The sequence below is a fragment of the Paramisgurnus dabryanus genome, chromosome 19 (genome assembly GCF_030506205.2).
Source record: "Paramisgurnus dabryanus chromosome 19, PD_genome_1.1, whole genome shotgun sequence".
In the NCBI taxonomy this organism is placed as follows: domain Eukaryota; kingdom Metazoa; phylum Chordata; class Actinopteri; order Cypriniformes; family Cobitidae; genus Paramisgurnus; species Paramisgurnus dabryanus.
The window spans coordinates 24,723,591-24,746,612 of NC_133355.1; the positions used below are offsets into that span (position 1 = coordinate 24,723,591).

The 23,022-nt window shown below is 34.7% G+C and overlaps 1 protein-coding gene across 1 annotated transcript; it reads right to left on the reverse strand.

The window, feature by feature from the left end:
- Window positions 1-917: 917 nt before the first annotated feature.
- On the reverse strand, window positions 918-22,428 carry sacm1la (SAC1 like phosphatidylinositide phosphatase a). The gene is made up of 20 exons (XM_065293904.1): window positions 22,373-22,428; window positions 17,788-17,885; window positions 15,675-15,749; window positions 15,459-15,586; window positions 13,021-13,170; window positions 10,233-10,292; window positions 10,101-10,134; window positions 7,319-7,420; window positions 7,152-7,237; window positions 6,963-7,049; window positions 6,784-6,852; window positions 6,621-6,700; window positions 6,430-6,528; window positions 5,790-5,928; window positions 3,452-3,521; window positions 3,297-3,369; window positions 3,127-3,220; window positions 2,947-3,042; window positions 2,267-2,324; window positions 918-2,159 (listed from the first exon to the last, which is right to left on the reverse strand). Exons 1-20 carry the CDS (start codon window positions 22,399-22,401, stop codon window positions 2,023-2,025), a joined length of 1,764 nt encoding a protein of 587 aa, XP_065149976.1. The 5' UTR covers window positions 22,402-22,428; the 3' UTR covers window positions 918-2,022.
- Between the last annotated feature and the right edge of the window lie 594 nt (window positions 22,429-23,022).

Here is a 23,022-nt window from a genome sequence, read left to right on the forward strand (position 1 = left end):
CAGAAGGAGGCGCTGCGTATTCAGGATAAATATTAAAGCAAAAAAAGAGATCATGTTTTAAGAAATAGGCCAAAATTATCTTCAAAAAACCCTAACCACAACCCGCCAAGTTGCACTACATTTGTATTTGCATATAATAAATAAACGTATGTAATATATAGACAAGAATAAATTAATGTTATTTCATTTACCGAGTAATGTTTATTGGACCAGAATGTTATATTTACAGTATCACAATTTTAGACATTTATTATAATTAAATAATTAAAATATAATAGCTGCCAATAACTGTTACTAGTCTTATGTAAAACAAGCACTTTTTATAGATCCAGTTTATTAAACAGTTTCAGTGGTTGAAAACCCTTTCAAAAGATGCTCAATGATACCTGGATTATTTGTTATTGACTTGAAACACAGTGCATTAGAGCAGCGATTACTTAACCGATGTGATGTCTCACAAACTGTTCCCTTGAAATCATGGATGAGTACTCAATTTATCTCTACTGGGAAATTACAATGAACATTATACAGGTGCACATAGTAAATCAAATGACTTATTGGAATGCAGATGCAAATAAACAGGAAGAGAGAGAGAGAGAAGCATGATTTAAAACATTGTCAGGATCAAATCCAAAAACACAATTAATATTGATCATACATAATATATATCACACTTCAAACTAAGCCCACTGTGGAAGTACAATAACGTGGTTTATAAATATTGCAAAATCAAAGCTGTATTCACAACACCTTGTGATGATCAAATTTGATCATGACAGCATCCATTTCAACTAAAAGTGCCAAAGTATGCTGTTGTAAACCAGTACATCAATACAATGAAACGCATATATATTTATTCTAGATATCAATGAACACATTAGATTTATACAGGTAGCAATAAAAAAACATAAGAGAGATTTTTATTGATCTTTGCACACAAAGTAATTGTTTATTTATTGAATCCCACTTAAAGATCATTAAAACACACATAGGATACATAAGAAAATACATTCTTTGTGTACATCGGATTAAACCAAAAGTCCACTTTTAAAGATAATAATAAATTAAAACGGAAGACCTCAAATGAATTCAAGTGCTCAATCGCATAGCAAAAAATCCCATCCCAGATTATTGTGTTACTAGGAAAAAGGCTAGATAGCGTTAAAGGTAAGCCATAATAAAACATCCCATCATTAAAGTGAACCTAAAGAGCCTTTGTAATTTCATTTTCTTCTGATATATTATGTTCATAAAGTCACTTGTCTGAATGATGCTAATACGTTCACAGTTGACACGATACGTGAATTAAGTGCAAGTCAAATTGACAGATATTCTGATATAAGCCATTAACAAAGTCTATTTCTGTCTAATGAACTGCCACGGCACTGAGAACTTTGGGAAAAAAAGTCAAAAAGCCATTAAAGTGTGAGTTTATGTCTTTCTTTTAATGCTTATCGGTCCATGAAGAGGCTAGACAGAAAAGTGCTGTCTGTAAACTTACAGAGAAATGGTGCTTAAAACTCCTCCCTCCCTCTTGCCGGGCCCTAGCTGTCCAATCTCAGAATTTATCACAGAACAAAACCATAAATTTGCTGGCTGAACAAAAAGTAACTACATTGAAACACAAACTGCCACTGCAACAACAAAAAATAAACCAAGGTAAGGCAAATCTGAAGAGCCGAGATGAGGAATGTAACATCATTTGTGTACCAATCTAAGTGAATCTTTATTAATAAGACGTGATGTAGACTGGGCCAATGTGTGCATGATGCAATAATAACAATAGCTAACATTACAACTAGTTAATTTAGACACAACACTGGTCAGAGATCGTGTGCAAACCCATGTGCAATTGTGAACTGACACCACTTAACTTAAGTAAAATTTAAGGTATTGTCATGAAGTTTAGGCACCATGTCACATGATTCAAAGGGAATTTGTAGTGTGCAGTCAGTATAAACTCCAAGCCTGATGCATTTGAGAGGAAAAATGAAGAGCAGAAGAGGGAAGAGGTTTTCTCATTCAATCCATCTTCTCTTTCTGGACCAGTTTGGGAGCGTCCACAAATTCTCGTCCGTTGACTATAACGACAGCGGCTGTGAGAGCGCTCGCCGTGCCCCAGAATAACACATATGCCAGGGTCTCCGTCCAAGTGTCACCTGAAACATTTGCTATGTTACATAAACCATTCGCAAGGATAAAATGTTTGTAAACCCATTAACTGTTTATTATTTTAAAAACATGGCTTTATAAAGTCAGCGCTTACCAGCCATTAGGAGACAGATGATGCACATGGAGAAAGCCACCACCATAATAACAGGAAGCTACGGGAATAATTATGAAGACATAAAAAATATATAAAATTCATATATACTGTAGGAAACGACAAGCAGTTACATAGTTAGGGCTGCACACAACATATTTTTCGCTTTAATAATCACGCTAAAAGTCCATCCATCTTTAATTAATTCTCTCTTACTACGATTAACATTTAAAGGGGACATTTCACAAAAAAAATTAAGATGTTAGATAAGTATTTGGTGTCCCCAGAGTGCATATGTGAAGTTTTAGCTTAAAATAGCCACAGATAATTAATGATAGCATGTTAAAATTGCCACTTTGTTGGTGTGAGCAAAAATGGATTGTGCGATAAATATTTTTTTCTCTGTCTCTCTCTCTCTTTCTCTCTGCACTAAATGGCAGTGCTGTGGTTAGATAGTGCAGATTAAAGGGCGGTATTATTATAATAAGATCCCCTTATGACATCACAAGGGGATCCGAATTTCAAATACCTATTTTTCACATGCTTGCAGAGAACTGTTTGCCAAAACTAAGTTACTGGGTTGATCTCATCACATTTTCTATGTTGATAAAAGCACTGTGGACCCAATTATAGCACTTAAACATGGAAAAAGTCTGATTTTCATGATTTAAAGGAGCACTGACCATGAGGAACTTCCAGTCCTTCTGCGCATGCAGTGCCTGCAGCCCAGCATCGGTTTCATCCACCGTATAGTTTCCAAGAAAGAGATCAATAGAGTCCTGGGGGCAAAGCAAGCTACTTAACATTCAGCTCGGCGAACAGAGTCTGATTGAAGGACGTAAAGGCAGAGAATTCATACGCACTTGTCTGAACCCGTCTGAGAAATTGTTCTTGTAGTAGCGGATCATCGAGTTCCAGCCGTCCATTACTAAGCCCCAATGAGTTCTCCTCCCGGTTCTGAGGTCGAGGGTGAAGGTTGTAACGGTACGCTAGCACAACTGAATATATTCTGATGGAAATCTGAGATCATTACCTGGTGAAGTCGGTTTTGAGGGCTCCCGTTCCCGCATACTGTTTAGCACAGGCATTGGCGTTGTCCGCCCACGCTGGGAAAAAGAAAGAAAACACTGCCGTTGTCGTTGTGTACCGACTCAAACTGCGGTTTTGAATGTAGAGATTTCAACCCACCGTTCTTATAGATTTTCTCGAAATCAGCCTGTTCCTCGATCTTCTGGCCCACGTGGAGGACACCCATCCTCTGAAATGACACAAGGTTACAGACAATACAGTTGTTATTGAGCAACCTCAGAAGAGTCTTTCACATCTTAACATAACCAGGCAAGATGTGGTTCAAATTCGTTTGTGTTTTTAAATGCTACAAAAATTTTAGGGCTGTCAAAATATTTATTGTGATTAATCGCATGCAAATACATGTTTTTTGCAAAATTCATGTGTGTGCACTGTGTGTAATTGTTTCATATATATATATATAAATACAAACAAACACATTAATGTTTGTATTTAAGAAACATTTACATATATATTTACACATATATACATAATATATACACACAGTACACACACACATATATATTATGCCAACACAAAATTTAAACTTTTGGATTAATCTTTTGACAGCCCTAAAAAAATTATAAAATTACAGATTCAATTCGCAAAAGATTTTATGTTTCAGGAAATAGTTTAAAAATGGGTAACACTTTACAATAAGGTTCATTAGATTAACATTATTGTATTAACGAACATGAACAAACCATGAGCAATACATTTGTTACAGTATTTATTCATCTTTTTTAATGTTAGTTAATAGAAATAAAGCTTTTAATTGTTCATGTTAGTTCAGTGCATTAACTAACGTTAACAAGATTTTAATAAAGTATTAGTATTTGTTTGAAATAACATTAACAAAGATTAACAAATGCTGTATAAGTGCAGTTCATTATTAGTTCATGTTAACTAATGTAGTCAACTAATGTTAACTAATGAACCTTATTGTAAAGTCTTACCAAAAAATTAAATGCCTGTTTTTACACACTCGTATGTCGTTCCAAACCTGTATGATTAAATGCTGCTCTCACATGCTATCGAAAATTTGATAATTCCCACTACTGAAGTCGTGATAACGAGCTTGTTGTGTTCAGGTGCTTTGTTGTCGGAAATAATAAAGGTCGACAGGTTCATGCATGCATTATTGAAACAATACAACATGCAATATGCTTCAAAATATGTACTACTTTAAAGACAGGACAAGTCAATGAACCAGTTTCAGATAAAAACAACTAAAAGATATACTGAAAAAAATTCCTTGTTGCACTTAGTTTATTTGGTTTAATCAACTTGAATTTAAAATTAATTTCAACTTTCTTCACTACACTGTAAAAAGTAAAAGTTGGATTAACTTAAAAAATTACAAAACATTTTCAACTGAAATTTTCTCTCTCTTTTTCTTTTCAAGTTTTACCATTTTAAGTAATTTGTTTAAAAAGATCCTTGTACTTTTTTCAGTGTAGTGAGGAGTTGCTATAAATGATAAAAATAAAGTTGAATTAGCTTAAATGATCTCTATTTTATTTTTATAATTTATAGCAACTCCTTAGAAGTTAAAAAAGTTTAAATTAATTGTAATTTCAAGTTAATTAAACTTCCAACAAGGAATTTTTACAGTTTATCTGCAGAAATTGTTCTTCCATTTGCCATTTTTTAAAGTTTGAGGCCCCTCTCAGGAATTTTGGTATCAAAATGTTTTTCCGAACTTCCCACAGTTGAACATCACAGTAGGCATGCATATGCAATTTTTACATAGGAAACTCTTTACGATAATTCCAATGGCATGTGAAAGCAGCATTACTCTAACAGACAGACAATGGAGACAATTTTCACACTGCTCTGTTGAACACTAAAAGTAATGTGTTTGTGTGCCACAAAAGAGATGCATTTTTAAATTAAACTTTAATTTTACAATTAAATATACATTTCTAGGTGACCTGTTGCTCTATAAAAAGGGGTTAACAGACCAATGACATTCTACATTGGGCAAAGCAATAGATTCAAAGCAAACTTTAAAGTCATAAAATGAATAAATATAAGTACTTTTGGAGAAAGGACACCCTACGTTAAACTAAATTAAAACCAAATAATAATAAAAATGTAATCACTTTATACATTTAAGTGTTTGACTTTTATATATTAACAAGTTTTTTTTTATTTACCTTATGTGCACTGTATACATTTGTTAATATAATGTGTGTTAATCAAAGTTAAAAGTAAATAAACAAACAATTGTGTGTGTCCCATTGTCATTAATCAACTAGCTAAGTAGTATGGTTCAATTAGCAGCATTTATATTGATTCTAATGTTTGCAAATGAACATTTAAAATGAAATACTGCTAATCAAATCAATACTGATTTGAACCAAAACCATTGAAATTACAATCAAGTTGAATCATTAAATTGGTCTCAATAGCCAGCCCTCCAGTCACTATGCAGCGCTACACAGTTGTGACTCACCTGTAGTTGGTTTTGCAGAGAACGCCTGGCCAGCAGGCTCTGAATGACATTGGTACGGTCTAAGCAGTCCATACAGTTACTGCGAAACGTTCCCGACTGCTCCGATACCACCTTCCCATCTGAATTCAGCATGAAGTACCTGGAAAATTAATGCTCAGGAATCAGATTAAGACTGGTAACAAAATGACCTTAACGTACAACTGGCCCCATTACACATATTACATTTTCCATCTTAAAGAAATGTCGTCATTGTTCCTCTAATAGCATAATATTAAATATATTATGCATCAAATACACCACAGCTCCCCCTTGTGTGTGTGATTAAATTATCTTTAGAATTCTGAATTTCATTATATGCAATGTTTCTAGTTCTCTTTACTATGTCTTATTCAAAGAAGTGGATTTTCTTTTAAGTGAAGGCTTTTGCCAAAAAGCTTGCATGCACTTAGAGGGTTTTGCAGTGAAAGACAGTCAAATTGGTTAAATAGTCATGAAATAACCTTTTCATTTCCATTAAAGTGAAATTACTTCACCTAAACTTGAGCGCCTGATAAAAATGTAATTTACAAGAAAACATCAGATGCACGGTTTGTTATGTAGCCTAAAGGGGTGTAGAAATGACAGAAATGAGCATGCATACCCAAATTCATCTTGCATATCGGCAACAGCATCAACTAAAATCTGGAGGCGATGCCATCTCATCTTACTGCATTCTTTGTGGAAGTCATAGGCTATGTACCTCAAAAGAGATGAGAGAGTCACTACCCAACGAAACAACAGTGGTATAAAAGAATATAAACTTTGTACGCATTCCAAGAAACCCTCAAGTACTTGATCAGTCCGTTTTCCATGCCGTTGGCCATTTTGGCGAAGGCCTGTTCAAGAGGCAATTCAGATCCCTTCTGATTCACCTGCAGACAAAGCAATTATCTTCAAGTCTGTTACCAGTTACCCATCAAACTTTTCCCCACAAGAGGACACAAAAAGTATTTACCAAATTCAGAATCACTTGCTTTCCATAAATGAGAACCTGGGACTCAAAATGTCTCCTGAATCCATCCATCTGCAAGACGAAAGCATTATGCAGATTCCTCTCTTTACTGATTTTTATTGGAAAAACAAGGAATGTTACGATGGGAAGCAGCTGCCGCAGCGCCGCACAAGAGCTCTTACGTGATTGGTGTCGGTGCGTATCTGCGGCTTGGGTTTGTACTTCAGGTTGGGTCTCTGTGACCAGTAGAAGGGCATTGAGCCTCGTGTCTGTTTAAATTGAAAGAGCATGGATCAAATCGATTGTTTCGATTACGGGATGTCAAAGAGCAGATATCCCTGCGTTTGAGGGCAATGGTAATTTGCAGTTACCTGCACAAAGGACGCCCTGGCATTATTGAAATGGACTATCTGTTCGGTCTCGACAAAGTTAGCAGCATGTCCCTCCGAGTCAATTCCTAGAGTACGGGATAAGTTTATGAGCATTTCAAACAAAAATACAGGATAAATATGTACAGTATGAGATGAGTGTGTCTTACCTCTGACGTAATATCGCACGCCAGCTCTGAAACAGCTCCGTCTAGAGATGAGGATCCATTCAAAGACCTTTCCATTGATGCAGCATGGCTTCATTACAATAACTGAACTAGATGGTTAAGTGTTAATACACACTGATATTATCAACAAACTCTCAACCGGGACCAATTGAGGAAAACTGTTTGTACCTGGCTTGGTGAAAAGCTTATGGTATAGCATACTGGTCCTCTATATCAATACCAAAGATATTGGTTTAACAAGATTGAGCACTCACTTTACTATGAACATAGACTGTAAAAAAAAATAGACGCGAAATAACACAACAAGGAAATCCAAGTCTGGTAAATGATAAATTAATGGACAACACTAAATAAATATTTTATATTCTTTAAAAAAATATAAAGATCGTCAGTGTTCTTATACATGCATTATTTGGTGTGCTTGACTTTATGCAGTGTTTTACCTAGGGGTCCAGCAAACCTAAATCTGCCGATAGGATTAGGTTGAAAACAGCAATTCTTGCTCGATGGGATACAATACGTCCTAAATCCCCTGAGATGTTGGGTTTAGGGTTAGGTTTGGAGTAGGATTAGGATAAAAAACAGCGCTCATCTGGTGAGATTTCACAACATTTCACCATTTGCTGTATAGTTTTGACATCTTGCGTGGTTCTGTGTGATTTGGACATTACGTCAAGTTACACCCGTGTTTAAGTTACGCCCTGTCCTGTCCTTGTCTTGCAGTCTAGTTACTGCTTTTGGATCGGTAGATTATTTAGTTCTTTATAAGTTGGACAAAAGCACCACCTAGTGGATAATGGCATAAATGTGGATTGACGCAAAATCTTGTCATTGACGGAAGTATTTTCTCTTAATTGATTAGATAACTTATCAATGGTGGGGAAAGAGTTAAGAAACTAAATTTGTGGTACAGTTGATGTCAGGTTTAATTGTTGGTTGGAAATATGTTGTTTAATTGTGATTCTGGTTCTTCATTCTGATTGGTTGAAACGCGTTCTAAGTCATTATAAAATACCCCGGTGAACCCACGGTTCAGACCGCATTACACAAGTATCACTGCACACTGATTTATAAAAATAAATACAGTCTTTAATCATACTTTTAATTTGTCTACTATTGCACAATTAATGGCGATATCCAGATAAATGTCAATAAATATTGTTGAGTCATCTCGTCAATAAAGAGAAAACGTGATGAGTTTCTACCTCAAATTCATATTTCCGCTAGCCACTGGGTGGCGATCTTACCCAACTTAAACACTGACGCATTCACTCAACATTAAAAACACTGAAGTGTTGATCATGGCTCTGAATCTGATCTCTTACAAAAGTTCTTCAAAAAAATTGAAAAATCTCTGCTTTTAGCTGAAAATTTGAGAGGTGATAAGAGAACAAATGAAGGTAGAATGAAACTGGAAGGTAGGATGACATTTTTCTGTACGCCATTAAACTAAAACTGGGTGGCAACAAAAAAAAAAAACCCTGACGGGGCTTCGAAGCATATTTGATCATCACTTTAACATTTATATCGTGCAACTGTTGATGTATAAATTAGATGAATGTTGATTTATAAAAAAAATAAACACTACAGTCTTTAATCATATTTTCATTGTGTCTTTGCTGCGTCTGTGTTGGTTGGGAACTGCGCTCTGTTTCAGTCACACTTGATTCTGAGGAACTATTTTGTTTGGCGGAAGAGTAATATTTGTACTAATATAATTACAACTTATTTGCGTTTTATTTTATGAAATCCTGCTATGCATACGAAGTAACCGTTTTATAAACGCAATAAACCCCGCGAAGCAGTGGTGTTACAGTCCATTTTATAACAGCTAAGGGGGTTTTAGGCACTCCGCTTCGCGTTATAAAACGCACTGGTAACCCACTGCTTCTTGGGGCTTATTGCTTTATTTAAGCACACAATTGTATCTGATACCTGTCTTTCTCCATTCAAGTAGATAGGACTTTAGTCTTGCATGACTGAAATAACTGCCTGGAGGCATTGCAAACATGACCACCTACTGGCGTGACTTCCATAAAGCCTTTGTCAATACTAATCTTTATGTGCTTGGTGAAAATAACCGATAGATTGGAAAACATTGCATTATTTAAGTTCTAGTTAAATTTTTTAATATATGAAGATTTAGTGCTCAGCACTAGTTCCCTGAATTTAATGTTGCTAACAGCAGAATGACAAATACACTTTTTTCTAAATCATCAGTCTCACTTTACCTACTTGTTTAAGTGTGATGTCAAACGGCACAATTTATGGGCCTAAATGCTCCAAATGCCTTAGGCATACAGCAAAGTATACTAATATACACTCACGGTGTGCTGTAAAACTATGTAATCCTACACTTTATCTCCATACCAAAATCCCAGATGGCCAGAAAGTAATTTATCTTTTATCATTTTTTAAAGTACTGGTGTCTGGGACGCTGTGAGCTTGGAGAATGTACTGTAGGGTACACAGTGAGTTTATAACAAATATAGCTGCTTAAATGTGTGATATGAATAAATAGCGCTCATAAAGATTAAAGACCCGGAAAGTGTATGTCACAACAAGCGGATACAGGAAAATTGCAGAATTATTAGTAACAAATAAACAAATAATTATAATCAAACCTCTTCTTAATAAAAGTCATATCTGCAACCCTATTTTCAACTAAACATGAACATATGGGCATGTAAATAAACAATAAAAAGCAACACTTGAAACAAAATCCAGTTACATTTACCACATGACACATTAGCGTACAGGATACATCCATGGATGACAGGAAATGCAAATTTGTGGAGCTAAGAAAAGGAAAAAGGTGAATTATAATATGCTGTACTCTTATCCATACATCATCTGACTGTAGTTAAATATCTTTAATGCTTAATGCAATTTATACCTCGGGCTGTGCAATGATTTCTCTCAAAAGGTTTCCATTCCACATAAACCTCTGATCTGCCTGTGAAAAGACACATTATGAGTTAAAAGACATTGACAAATATGATAAAGGGTATAATACATTACACGAAAATATTAATGGTTTCAACAAACCAAACATGCTGAGGGAGTCTGAATGTAAAACCGTAAACAACGCCACATATTTCCAGTGACGAGCTATGTGTTTGTACACACTAAAAAAGAAAATCCGTTGTGATGCAACACAACCACAGCCTGTATGCAACTTTCTGACAGAACATATGGCACAAATGAATGAACTTATGTAGTGACACAAACATATACGTCACATATAGATCCATTGTGGAAATATAACAACTTAGGGGCTGTTTACACTTGGTATTAAGATGTATTTTCATCGATCGGATCACACAAGTGGACGAGAGAGACACATTACGTTTACACCTGGTATTTAAATCCGTCTCTTTTGTCCACTTTCGACCACTTCTGTCCTGAATACTGTGAGGGGGTGGTCTGTGAGACGGTGGGCGAGTCTCTCTGCTGTTATTCAAACGCGAGCGGGAGTAATTATGAGTTTATATGGACGCAAACTAATATTATGTCGGAGTCCGCTGCTTGTTTAGCAAGTAAACATGCTGCACAGAGTTTTGTACGTGTGTATGTAAGAGCTTTCTCTTTCAAAATGAAACTACGGAGATCAGCCGCTTTAGTTTTATCAATAAAAGGCTAAAAATAGCGCTGTTCACCGTATGTTCACGCCAGAAGTCAAAAAAATACGTAAAACTTGTGTTTAATACCTCAGATTAGATAAATGGGCGGAGAGAAGGCGGTCGCGTGTGGCTGTTCGAACACATTCAACCACATATGCGTTCCGCAACTCCAAAGCGATCCGATCGAAAGTGGTTTCGACTACCTCTGGATGTGGTTGAAAGTGGACGCGTTCAAAACGTTTTGAACACCGTTTACACCTGGGATTAACGTCGTCCACTTGTGATCCGATCGACGAAAACGCATGTTAATGCCAAGTGTAAACAGCCTCTAAGTGAAGGATCACAATGCAATCACTGCAGTTTTGAATGGAGGGGTCTAGGGTGGTCCCAGACCTCTTATAAGCATTGAGGAATCTTTAAAGCACAAAAATATAAATTACAGGGGTCCCCTGATTATTAAATTTAAAACACTACATAATTTAAAAATTCTCATGCTGTGCCTGCCACAAAGCGTTACTGTCCATTATTTGTCCCAATTTATTAATTTTCGATTTCTGTCTGAAATAAATGAAACTCAAGTGCGCCTCATGCGGTTTTCTGGAGAAATTGACAGACAGTTAGATTTAGAATTGGGTTAGGGACTTTAAAAAAAATTCTTCTCAAACTATTGTTTCACACTAATTTGAAGGGTAAAAATTTAGTTTTTTAGGTATCCATACAGCAAAAAATACATTTATCTGGCCAAAAATATCTTTTAAATATATGCTTAATACATTTGGCAGAAAGTAAAGCTTAGTTAAATATATTTTCTGAATTTGACAATATATTTAGTTTTAATTTTAATATCAACATATATTTCAAAATGTATTTCAGGGCAACAAAAACATTTCTAATTTTACAACCTATATGGCAAAAAAAAATCCTGCCCAAAATATAGACGTTCATAAAGCATATTTTTACAGTTGGATATATTTTTTACCTTTTCAAACTTTTCATGTTTACAGGTTTGTAACATAAACAAAAATTTTCTTCCAGTGTGATGTGAATATAAATGCTTTAAAAATTTTAAATATTTAAAAATTCACAAGAAATGGCCAAAAAATATTTGGATGAAAAATACATTTTTGTAAACATATTTTAGCAAACATGTTTTTGGAATCATTTTGAAATATATTAAAAATTACATTTGAAAAAATATTATTTTTTGCTGTAGGGTCTAAGTTAAGGGTAATATAGTTTGTATTGTTGTTGTTTAAAACGTTGATCAAGGACCAACAAAAAATGATCCAGGAACACATCTTACTTTGTGAAACCACGGCGACAATATAATGAAGGGGGGGGGCTTAGCTAGGGGAACCCCCATAATCTTAGACATAATTTGAACACTGAACACAGCAATAACAAAATAGATACGTGAAGCCAGATTTTGGGGGTGGTTCTACCTTAGAAAAAGAATCCATGCGGCCGACAAATCTTGCAGTGGCAATTTTTTTTTCATTATTTGACAGACAGTATGTAAGAAGAGTACAGGAGGGTACAGGGTGGAGGAAGGGGTAAGGGATCGGATCTTGATCCACTACACCATCAGCTCCAATCATGCAGAATATTTTTTTTAAATACTGATGGATGATATTAAATGCTGTATGTGTGTAAGAGTGAGAATAGACTTTCAGATAAGTAAAAGAAGGGACAAACAGCACTTGTAATGCAGGTCAAAAAAATAGTATATTGATTATTTGCTTAATCTCTTGGTTGATACACAGTTTAAGGGACACAATGAAAGGTGATCCGTTTTTTTGGATTTAATATGTATGAAACAAACCAACCGTGATACTATAAACTGCAGCAGAGACACAAAAACTGATAACATCACAACACAATGGAAAATGAAACAGCGTGTGGGCACATATGCCAGCAATCCATCAAATCTAGCTTACATCACCACCACATCACAAGATCACACCACAAGACACCCAGTTTAAAAGCAATGAGATGATCAGTTGGCTATATATGACAGAGATGAACCCTCCACACTGCTTTGACTCCGTCTCATATGCTTACCCTCTCCATCAAACTCATCTCCTGAAAGTCCGGGCTGGTGTTGGACAGTCGTTGTTGGGTGTGGGTCAGGTCATAGTCTGTGCAGAAGTAGAAGCCGTCAGTGTTGAGCACGTTGTTAATCATAGCCAGAAACGTCTTGTTGTCTTGCATCTGTGCGAGAGAGAGCCATAAAGATTAAAGATTTGTACATTTCTCAAAGGAAAAATAAACACCGTTAGCAGATATAAAACATGTGACTAGGGTGTTATGGGTGGCTGCCCAAGTCTAGTTAGGTCGTCCCAATTCGAAAATGTAGACTCAAAATGTTTCCTTTGTCCAAGCTTAGGAATGAATGGGGCTAGGCTAAATGCTAACACATTTGCAACGCGCTGTACAAATATATATTAAAAGAATAAGTGCATGCATTGATAAAAAATAGGTATGTATTAATTCTTCTAAGTTAAGGTAAAAACATAGTAAAATATTGAAAACAGTGGTGTTTTCCTTTAAGAAAACCATTAATTGACAATAATCATAACAAGTAACCTAGGAAAGGTTTTTGCAACTGGGCATTGAACCATAAGCAACATCTCAATGTGCTTGGTGCAGTAATAAGCAAGCAGGGAGTTTGTATTTTATAAAGTAATTTTTTAGCATCCTGAAAGTTAAAGTCTTGTGAGTAAAGAGATATCACGCATTCAAAACAGTGTTCAGTTGTTAATCTGCTTGAATGTGTCACAAAACACTCGTGGCAATCATTCGCAAGTCCATTCCCTCAATGTGAAACATGCAGATGTTTAGACATTTAAAGCATTAGTCCATTTTCTTAAAAAAAATCCAGATAATTTACTCACCACCATGTCATCCAAAATGTTGATGTCTTTCTTTGTTCAGCCGAGAAGAAATTATGTTTTTTGAGTAAAACTCAATTTTAATGGACTCTAATGGACCCCAACACTTAAAACTTAACTCAATACTTAACAGTTTTTTTCAACAGAGTTTCAAAGGACTCTAAACGATCCCAAACGAGGCATAAGGGTCTTATCTAGCAAAACGATTGTTATTTTTGACAAGAAAAATAAAAAATATGCACTTTTAAACCACAACTTCTCGTCTATCTCTGGTCCTGTGACGCACCAGCGCGACCTCACGTAATTGCGTAGTGACGTAGAAAGGTCACGTGTTACTTATATGAAACGCACATTTGCGGACCATTTTAAACAATAAACTGACACAAAGACATTAATTTGTATCATTCCACATTTAACAACGTCGGAACGGTCCTCTTTCTCCACACTTGCAAACACTGGGGCGTAGTTTCGCATTCGTCATCCGTGACCTCTTGACGTGATAACGTATTACGTGGGGTCGCGCTGGCGCGTCACAAGACCAGAGATAGACGAGAAGTTGTGGTTTAAAAGTGCATTTTTTTTGTCAAAACTGACAATCGTGTCGCTAGATACGACCCTTATGCCTCGTTTTGGATCGTTTAGAGTCCTTTAAAACTCTGTTGAAAAAAACTGTTAAGTGTTGAGTTAAGTGTTAAGTGTTGGGGTCCATTAAAATGAGAAAAATCCTGGAATGTTTTCTTCAAAAAACATAATTTCTTCTGGACTGAACCACGAAAGACGTCAACAATTTGGATGACATAGAGGTGAGTAAATTTTTAAAGAAAATTGACTAATCTTTTAAGCCTCAGCAAGTCTTTTTTTGCAAATACAGGATTTGGCCACTTGGATCTGAATCGTAGTGAAATAGGCCCTGAATTGATTCCCGCTGTTCTGGTCGGCAAAACCAATCTGCTTTACACACACACAACCACCTCATGTCTTAATGCACCCTCTTCGGCTTTATCACAATGTAGATAATTCATGCAAAAAACATAAATGTAGGGACTGTGTTCAAATTCCTAATTAACCGAATCAGGATAACAGCTGATTAGTAAATGTCTGGCACTTTCAAGTCAATGCTTTATTAGTAAGCCAATCACACTGCAGTTCATAGCGGCCACTTCACATTCCCTCACATCAAACCTTTTGATAAAGTAGCGTAGTGTGTGCTTAATCGGTAAAGTCGGCCCATCTCCAGACGAGGCTTCTGTGTACGTCCAATGTTTTGACACTAAACACTTGATCTATTCAGAGGCCGCATCCAAGGCTGACGTTTCAGACAAAGTCTTAGTCTTGTTAAATAATGCACCACAGCGTAATGAGATATCCGAGCGTGGGCCCGATAAAAAATTTACTGTACGTGAACGCCTTCACTCGCTGAGAGTGCATCTGCTCATACAGCACTTCTGAGTAAACTGTAAATGGAAAAAAACTAAAAGTTCAAGGAAGGAAAACATCTGAGATTTAAACGCACTAGACAAGTCATCAAACATCATATGACATTTATAGCCCGGAGGTGTCACAAACATCAGCGTTTGACTGAAAGTTGCGGTAGGGGACTTTGATGACCTGAATATCTGTTAGGTGTAAAATGGTCTTCTTATAAGAAATCACATCAAACTCCAGCGCTTTCCACACAGTGTGGCCAAAAAGGTCGCCCACTTTCCTTTTCCTGGTGATGACAATGAGGTACATACCTGTGGAGAGAAAAATCATGCGTTGGATGCGCTAAAATTTTTTATGCAATACGACAAACACCCAAATAAAAAAAAAGAAGGGACCTACCGGCCACCAGACGTATAGTTCCCATGATTCCACATATTGGCCTGGTTACGCCAGATGCGGGTATGTCCCTCAAACCTTCAAAAAGATAAATGGTTTTTTATCCAACAGATTATGAAGATTCATTATATGTATTTTTCTTCTATGCTCTAGCAGAGTAAATAAATGGCATAGTTGTTTTATGTCTGGACAAAAAGAAATTCACATTTCATGAGCAAAGGGCCGTAGCAACTACCTCAAAGATAAAATGTCAATATGACAGTAATGATAAATTATCACTTGAAACAGAGAAGATGCTATCTACAATAAATAACTTATGCATTGTTGTTATACTTTAAAGTTTAAACAATGCACCACCATCAGACAAGCATTGTAACAGCGTACAGAAAAATTCCACTTTGACTCCATTGGTCACTGACCAATGATAACCAGATAATTTGCATGATGCATTGAATGTCTGTCTTTGCAATTATGGGTCAAACGTTCAAGTTTGTCACTGAGATCAGAAATGTTTGAAAAACTCTTCATTGCATCTCAGTTCTGGAAGTTAAATTCATTAAGAGCATCCAAAGACAGTAAAGTAAAACACATTTAAAGAGTCATTTTTTGCAATGCATTCAAGCAAGCAGCAAGATTTTTTCTATTCGAAGCACAAATAATTTTTTTATGTCTACACCGGTCTACACCCTACCACTTTTAAAGTCTCTCTATTTGAACTATTATAACTAAAATATAACTTAAAAGTTGGACAATCAATATTTTGCAGCTGTAGCTGACATAAAAATATAGTAGAACGGATACAAAATTTACTTAAAAAGTCCCATAAAAAAAAAAAAAGTTTTTTTTAAAGTTGCATAGCAATTGGCAAATTCTTAAAAATAAGTAATGTTTCTCTTAAGTATAATAATACTGATACTATGTTAAACATATTTTTATTTATACTATAATTTATAATATTTTATTTAATAATAATTTTTAATAGTATTTTACTAGAAATATTATTTATTTATACTTTTATACTATTTATTTTCTATTACTCATAAAACAAAAACAAAAGCCTCAACCATATCTTAAGTGTATGTGCAATGCCAATTTTAAAATGTTTAATAGTGTAACATCTTGTGACGAAGTTAACTTATTATACGAAGTTATTTTAATAGGGTCATGTTTATGGCTTTGTAATGTCATTTCAAAAGAATTTTGTGTGTGATATCACTGTGGTAAATAGTGGAGGTTTCTGTGTCGTCTGGGTATGAAGTCATCAACTGATAAGATTGTGTGAAACTTTAATTAAAGAGAAAATTCAGAGTAATTTCCAATGTAATGATGACCAGTGTCATTCTTTGTGCTCCACCTATGACACTTCATGTATTTGCTACTTAAATATTTATCAATATTCAAGTTAACTTCTTAAATTCATAAAAGGTTTTATGTGTATTTTTAGCAATGAGATTATTGTTAGCTGCCATAGGACAAACATGTCATCGTCTAAGACAACGTGAGGATGAAACTAGGCATGGGCTGGTATAAGTTTCTGGCGGTATGATAACCTTTAGCAAAAATACCACGGTTTCACTGTGTTGGGGTATTGCCAATGCAACACTAAAATGTGTTATTTTCAAATGCCAGGTAAAAATAATGCCTTTCAATTATCATTATCAAAAAATATATATTTTCATAATGTTTATTAAATATGAAATCAATCACATGACTTAATGATTTACTGAATTTTGTACAAACACAGCTCATACCTTGGACATTTAAGTGGTTTTGAAACCTTGACTGTTTAAAACCTCCGTATACCTTGAAACCGGTAACCGGCCAATGCCTAAAACGCGCTCTGTAGAACAGTTTGTCCCTTGCTAATGTAGAAACATGATGGGGACTTCCATGTAAGGTGTATGTAGATAAAAACGGCTCATTCTAAGGTAATATAACAATACAATTCATTATGTAAGCTCTTTATATAAATGTATACTATATAGCATTTCTATCAAGAGATCCTTGTAAAAGTCCCACATTGCACTTTTAAATAAAATCAAAAATAACTCTCTACTTGCTAATAGGCTTTAGGGGGGGTTAGAGATGCGGAAAGTAATTGAAGTTCAGATGCTACCTGCGAGTGTCATCTCGGTGGACACCCGATCAATAACCAGCACATCATTTGCACCATCATCACAAGCCTCAATGTAAAACTTCTCAGGTGTTGCATGCCTGTGAAGATAAAGCAGATGGGAAAATTCAGAGAAGAACATTTCTTAATGAAACCAAACACATGAGCAATTCTTTGCAAATGTCAAACTTACATCAAAAAGTTTTGATCAAATGTTTTTGACCATACTGATATCTCAGATGTCAATATTTTGTGGCTTAAATTTCTTTTCTTTTCTTTTTTTTAAATATTTAACATTTAATTTAAATTTCAAGTAATTGTCACCTCCATATCAGAGAAAGTCACATTTAAAACAGTGTTTTCCTCAAAAGTGTGCAAACGAAAGTTAAAATAAAATAAATATATGTTTTATAAAGAGCAGTCTCGTCTCTGTTTTATTGGTATTATTACTAGGGGTGCACCGATAAATGGCGCTATACAATAATAATATGTGGCCGATAGGGCTGTAACTTTAAATTGCGTGTCCCATAAAAAAATGCCTGTCTAAAATCGATTCTGCATCGCAAGGCTGCGATTCTGTGTTTCATGCGCAGCTTGTGCGTGTACTATGACGTTTTGGTCAGTAAGAAGTCCTTATCAATCTAAAATCATTATGATTTGGAGTCGTTTATAACATGCATATAAAAAAGCAACACTTGTTAAATAAAGTCATTCAAAATATTCTTTATTATCATGAAAATACCTGAAACAATCTGAAGAACAGCGATATAAATATCCTTCTAGACATTTCCTGGAATAGCGTCCCTAATGCTACTTCTTCTGAGGCATAATTGGAGTTTCTGCATGAGAGCGCCCTCTGGCTTTTGGATGTGGCGGCATTTCACCGTAATTCATTCAAATTCATTCATTGAGAAAACGCGCATATGCACGATAAATACCTGAAAAGGTTTGAAGAACAGCCATATAAATATATCCTTAAGACATTTTCTGGAGCTGCGTGTCATAGCTGTGCGTGTATGATTCTTTGTCTACAGCGCATATTGAGTTTCTGCACGAGAGCGCCCTCTGGCTTTTGGATGTAGCGGCATTTCACCGTAATTCATTGAGAAGCATAGCAAGCATCATTGGTCGATATATCGGTGCACCCCTATTATTACTTCTGGTTTGTGCATTTTTATTCACAGAAAGAATATGCTATCTACCAAAAAAATGTGTGTCTTTTTTATACAATTTAAATACAATTTATACAACAATTATTATAGGCTATTTTAGCTTTAGAAATACTGTACTGATGCTGGATTAACCATTACAGAAACCTAAATCACCAATACTGTTTAGGGCGGCTGTGGCACAAAAAAAGCTTACATTGGGTGGTGATCTATACATTTTATCATAAATTTTATGTGTATTCCCATGCAACTACAAAAGTACAACTTAAAAGTACAAATAAGCATTGATTTAGTGGTGATATCAACATAACATTATGTTTTCAGAAGCAAAATAACTTGTATTTGTCTTTTATACATTTATATATCTTCTTGTCTCAAACCATCTGGGGAAAGCAGATTTTCAGCTCTCATAAATCACAATACTTGCAGTCTTGAGAACCATTTCACTTTGTGTTATGCATATTTTTCATCTTGGAGGAAATTACAGATAAGATTTGCAAAAGTCACTTTATCAAGCAAGTTTTGGCAGCGCGTGTGATGAGTTTGAGGATCTGTTTCAGGAATTTTATGTCCGTGCCCTAAGAGTCTTCCTTCCTTCCTCTGCAAAATGCTGAGCAGCCACATTTTCTGTGCACTGTTTGATGCGCTTGCAATCAGGGAGGCATTACGCAGTTGCATGGTTAACCTTCAGTTCCATTAACCACAATAGGAATCTGCATTTACATCACTATTACTAAATGGCTCACAGTGCGGTTTGATGATACAGTTAGCATAAGTCTCGAAGTCTGGGGGTGGACATGATCAGGTCACGCATAGTTGTACAGATCATATTAAGTCTGCAGATTTTGTGACCACATACCACAGTTTTGGCAAAATCATAACAATCATGCAATGTCTGTGTATGATAAAAGCTATCATATTTTCTAACTATTAATGGGGTGGATTAGTTTAGCAAAGTATGTCATTATAATAACATATATCTTTAATTAGATTATAATACCACCACTGGCAATGTTTTGTTTATTGTGAAATTAGTCATTAAAAAACTGTTTAAAGACTATTTTGCCTCTAAAAACATGAACGCAATGAGTCAATAACTCAGTATTTAAAGCAGAATGCTATTTATATTTAGTAAATAAAAGTATAAATCTAAAAACGCCTATTAAGAACACGCCTACATCATATCTCACCCCAAAGGAATTTTTTTTTATATTATGCATCAAGAAAATCAATCTATTTATAACATTGTTATGCTATTTTTATGACAATTTAGCATAATTGCTCCAAATATTATTGTTTAATGTGATAATGCAATGTATACTGTAATCCAAAAGATTTATTTGAATTGTAAGATATTATCAGCTTTATATTTGTCGCACTTACTTATATTTATTTTAATTTTTTTTGTGTGTGTTACAATAAGATTGTATTTGTCAACATTAGAAAATTCACTAGCATGAACGTACAAAGAACAATATAGATTTTTAACATTTATTAATTAAACATTGTTTATGTTAATTCATGCTAGTTCATTGTGCATTAATTAATTTTAGCGGTTACAACTTTTGACTTTTAAAAATGTATTAAAGGGTGAAATTGACATGAACTAAGATTTATAAATGCTGTAGTAGTATTGTTCATTCTTACTTTATGTTAGCTAATGCATTTGCTAATGTTAACAAATGCAACTTTATTGTGAAGTGTTCCTGAAAATTTTATGATAATCATAATTAAGAATAATAAGCAAATCAAAACTAACTTATCTGGAAACAACCTAAAAAATGCAAACATACAAAAAAGTTATGCAAAAAAATAAACTTGTTTTTTTACAATTCTTTAAAAAAAAATTTATTAATAAAGGCTTGTGGTGTTATTTTATTTAGTATAACTGTCTTTTTTTTGGAGACTGAATACAAACAACTGTGCCATCAGTGACTAAATCATATTGATGAAGATAAGGGCATGGGGACATTCTATTCACTACTGATAACTTGTCAAGACATTTATAAATACTATATGAGGATTTCTGAAAACCACTGAATAGAGATGAACCAAAACCCATTATTATCACTATGCAAATTTACTTGACATTTAAGGTTTTAATAAATGTCAATTAGAGCGCATTTCCAGAAAAGTGCGGATGGCAATGGTAATATCTGCGGGGGTATTTACTAAAAAGGCACAAATTACACAGCATAACAATAAGGTCAGTGTCAAAACTAACTACTAGACCACACCTTTTCAGCACTAATTATTCACTGCGTGTCCTTAGTAAATCTCTCCCTTAATATCTGACTTTACAGGGACTTTAAATGACCTAAAAGTATTGTTCATAGTTAGTTCATGTTAGCTAATGCATAAACTTATGTTAATCAAATACAGCCTTATTGTGAAGTGTTCTCAAATTTTCTTTCCATATGCATTTACTAACCTTTACTATTGTTAACAATTCATTTTATTCCATATCTGCATTTATTTTTTCATTCATTGTTATTCTTACTTTCAATTACTGTCAATGTTATGTTAGTAGTGTAGTGTCTTGCACAACGATCTCCAATGGACTCAAAGTTAATAATAAATAATATAAAACATTTTAACCATTATGTAAAACATTATATTTTACAAGCAGTATATTACATGCATGGTATTGTATAATAACTGTTTTAAGTTCAATCAGTTCAGTTTCAATAAACTCATTTTATTGTATCATCACCTTGCTTCCTGTTATTCTCCATCACTGTATCTGTGTCATCATGTTTGATTAGAAGCCATAGCCGAACTCACAACAAACTTGATAATCACACAAAATCACTTTCCTGACAATGAGATCTAGTGAGACCTAGTGCAAGAACTTGTGAACTGGATCTGAAGGATCTAACGTTCATTGTGGCATAGTCATTGCTGGATTTATTAGAAGATGACTTGCCAGTTCACACCAGGCCATTAAAAAAGCTCTGTTTCAGCCGACCTCAGCATTCTAGTGCCCTCTTAAGTGATCACGTATCTACAATATCTAAAAATCATACAGTTGCTGAGCTAGTAGTAGTAGTAAGTAGCTCAGGCTCATTATTATTATATGTATACAGAATGGTCAGTACGCACTGGCTTGCTCACAAATCCCTGAACTGCTTACACAGATAACATTTTGGGGCATTGCAGTCTACCTTGACTGAAGGTTTTAAACGTATCCAACATGCTAGTCTAGGCAGACTGGTTCTTGAGACCCAACCAGTCTGAACACAGTGAATGAACGGCTTAACCACCACCACCAGTAGCTAAAACTCCCTTAATACAACCAACAACAATCGTTGACAGCGTCCACAGACACCGCCATTAAACGAGCTGACGTTCGCTAAAGTGAAACTGGCGGTCTGTTTGTGTTTATCAGTCGCTTTACTAAAATAAAAGTTTTAACTTACAGATTGAACCTTTCGTAGGCGGTCGCCATCTTCACTTCCGGGTTTGGCCAATCCGCGTGACGTATATGTGGGAGTGGCGGATGAAGGGCGCGTCTTCCGGTTGTGTTTTTAGCAGAAATTCGACGAACGCCAATTTTTATAAAATGTTTGAATTGTTTTTAATACTGTCCCCTCTGATTAAAGGAGAAAAAATACTGTATTATTTAATTAATTTAAACCAAATTGTTATATTCTTTTTTTATGTTTATATAAACCTTTGTATATAATGTTTACAAAAATGACTATATTCATTCAAATAGTGAGAAAGCCATTATGACTGTTACTATATAGCCCTTTTCACATACAGATAATAATCTTTTTTTAATAGTAAACCTAACCTCTGTCTGTTTGTATGTTTGTCTTTATTATTATTTTAATATTTTATATTTTAATCTTCCAGTTAGATTGTCTGCCATTTAAGGCAATTCTATTGTTCAATATTAATTTATATAAATATATATATATATATATATATATATATATATATATATATATATATAAAGATTAATCACGATTAATCGCATACAAAATAAAAGTACATTTTTGCATAATATATGTGTGTGTGCTGTGTGTAATTATTATGTATATTTAAACACACACACATACATTTT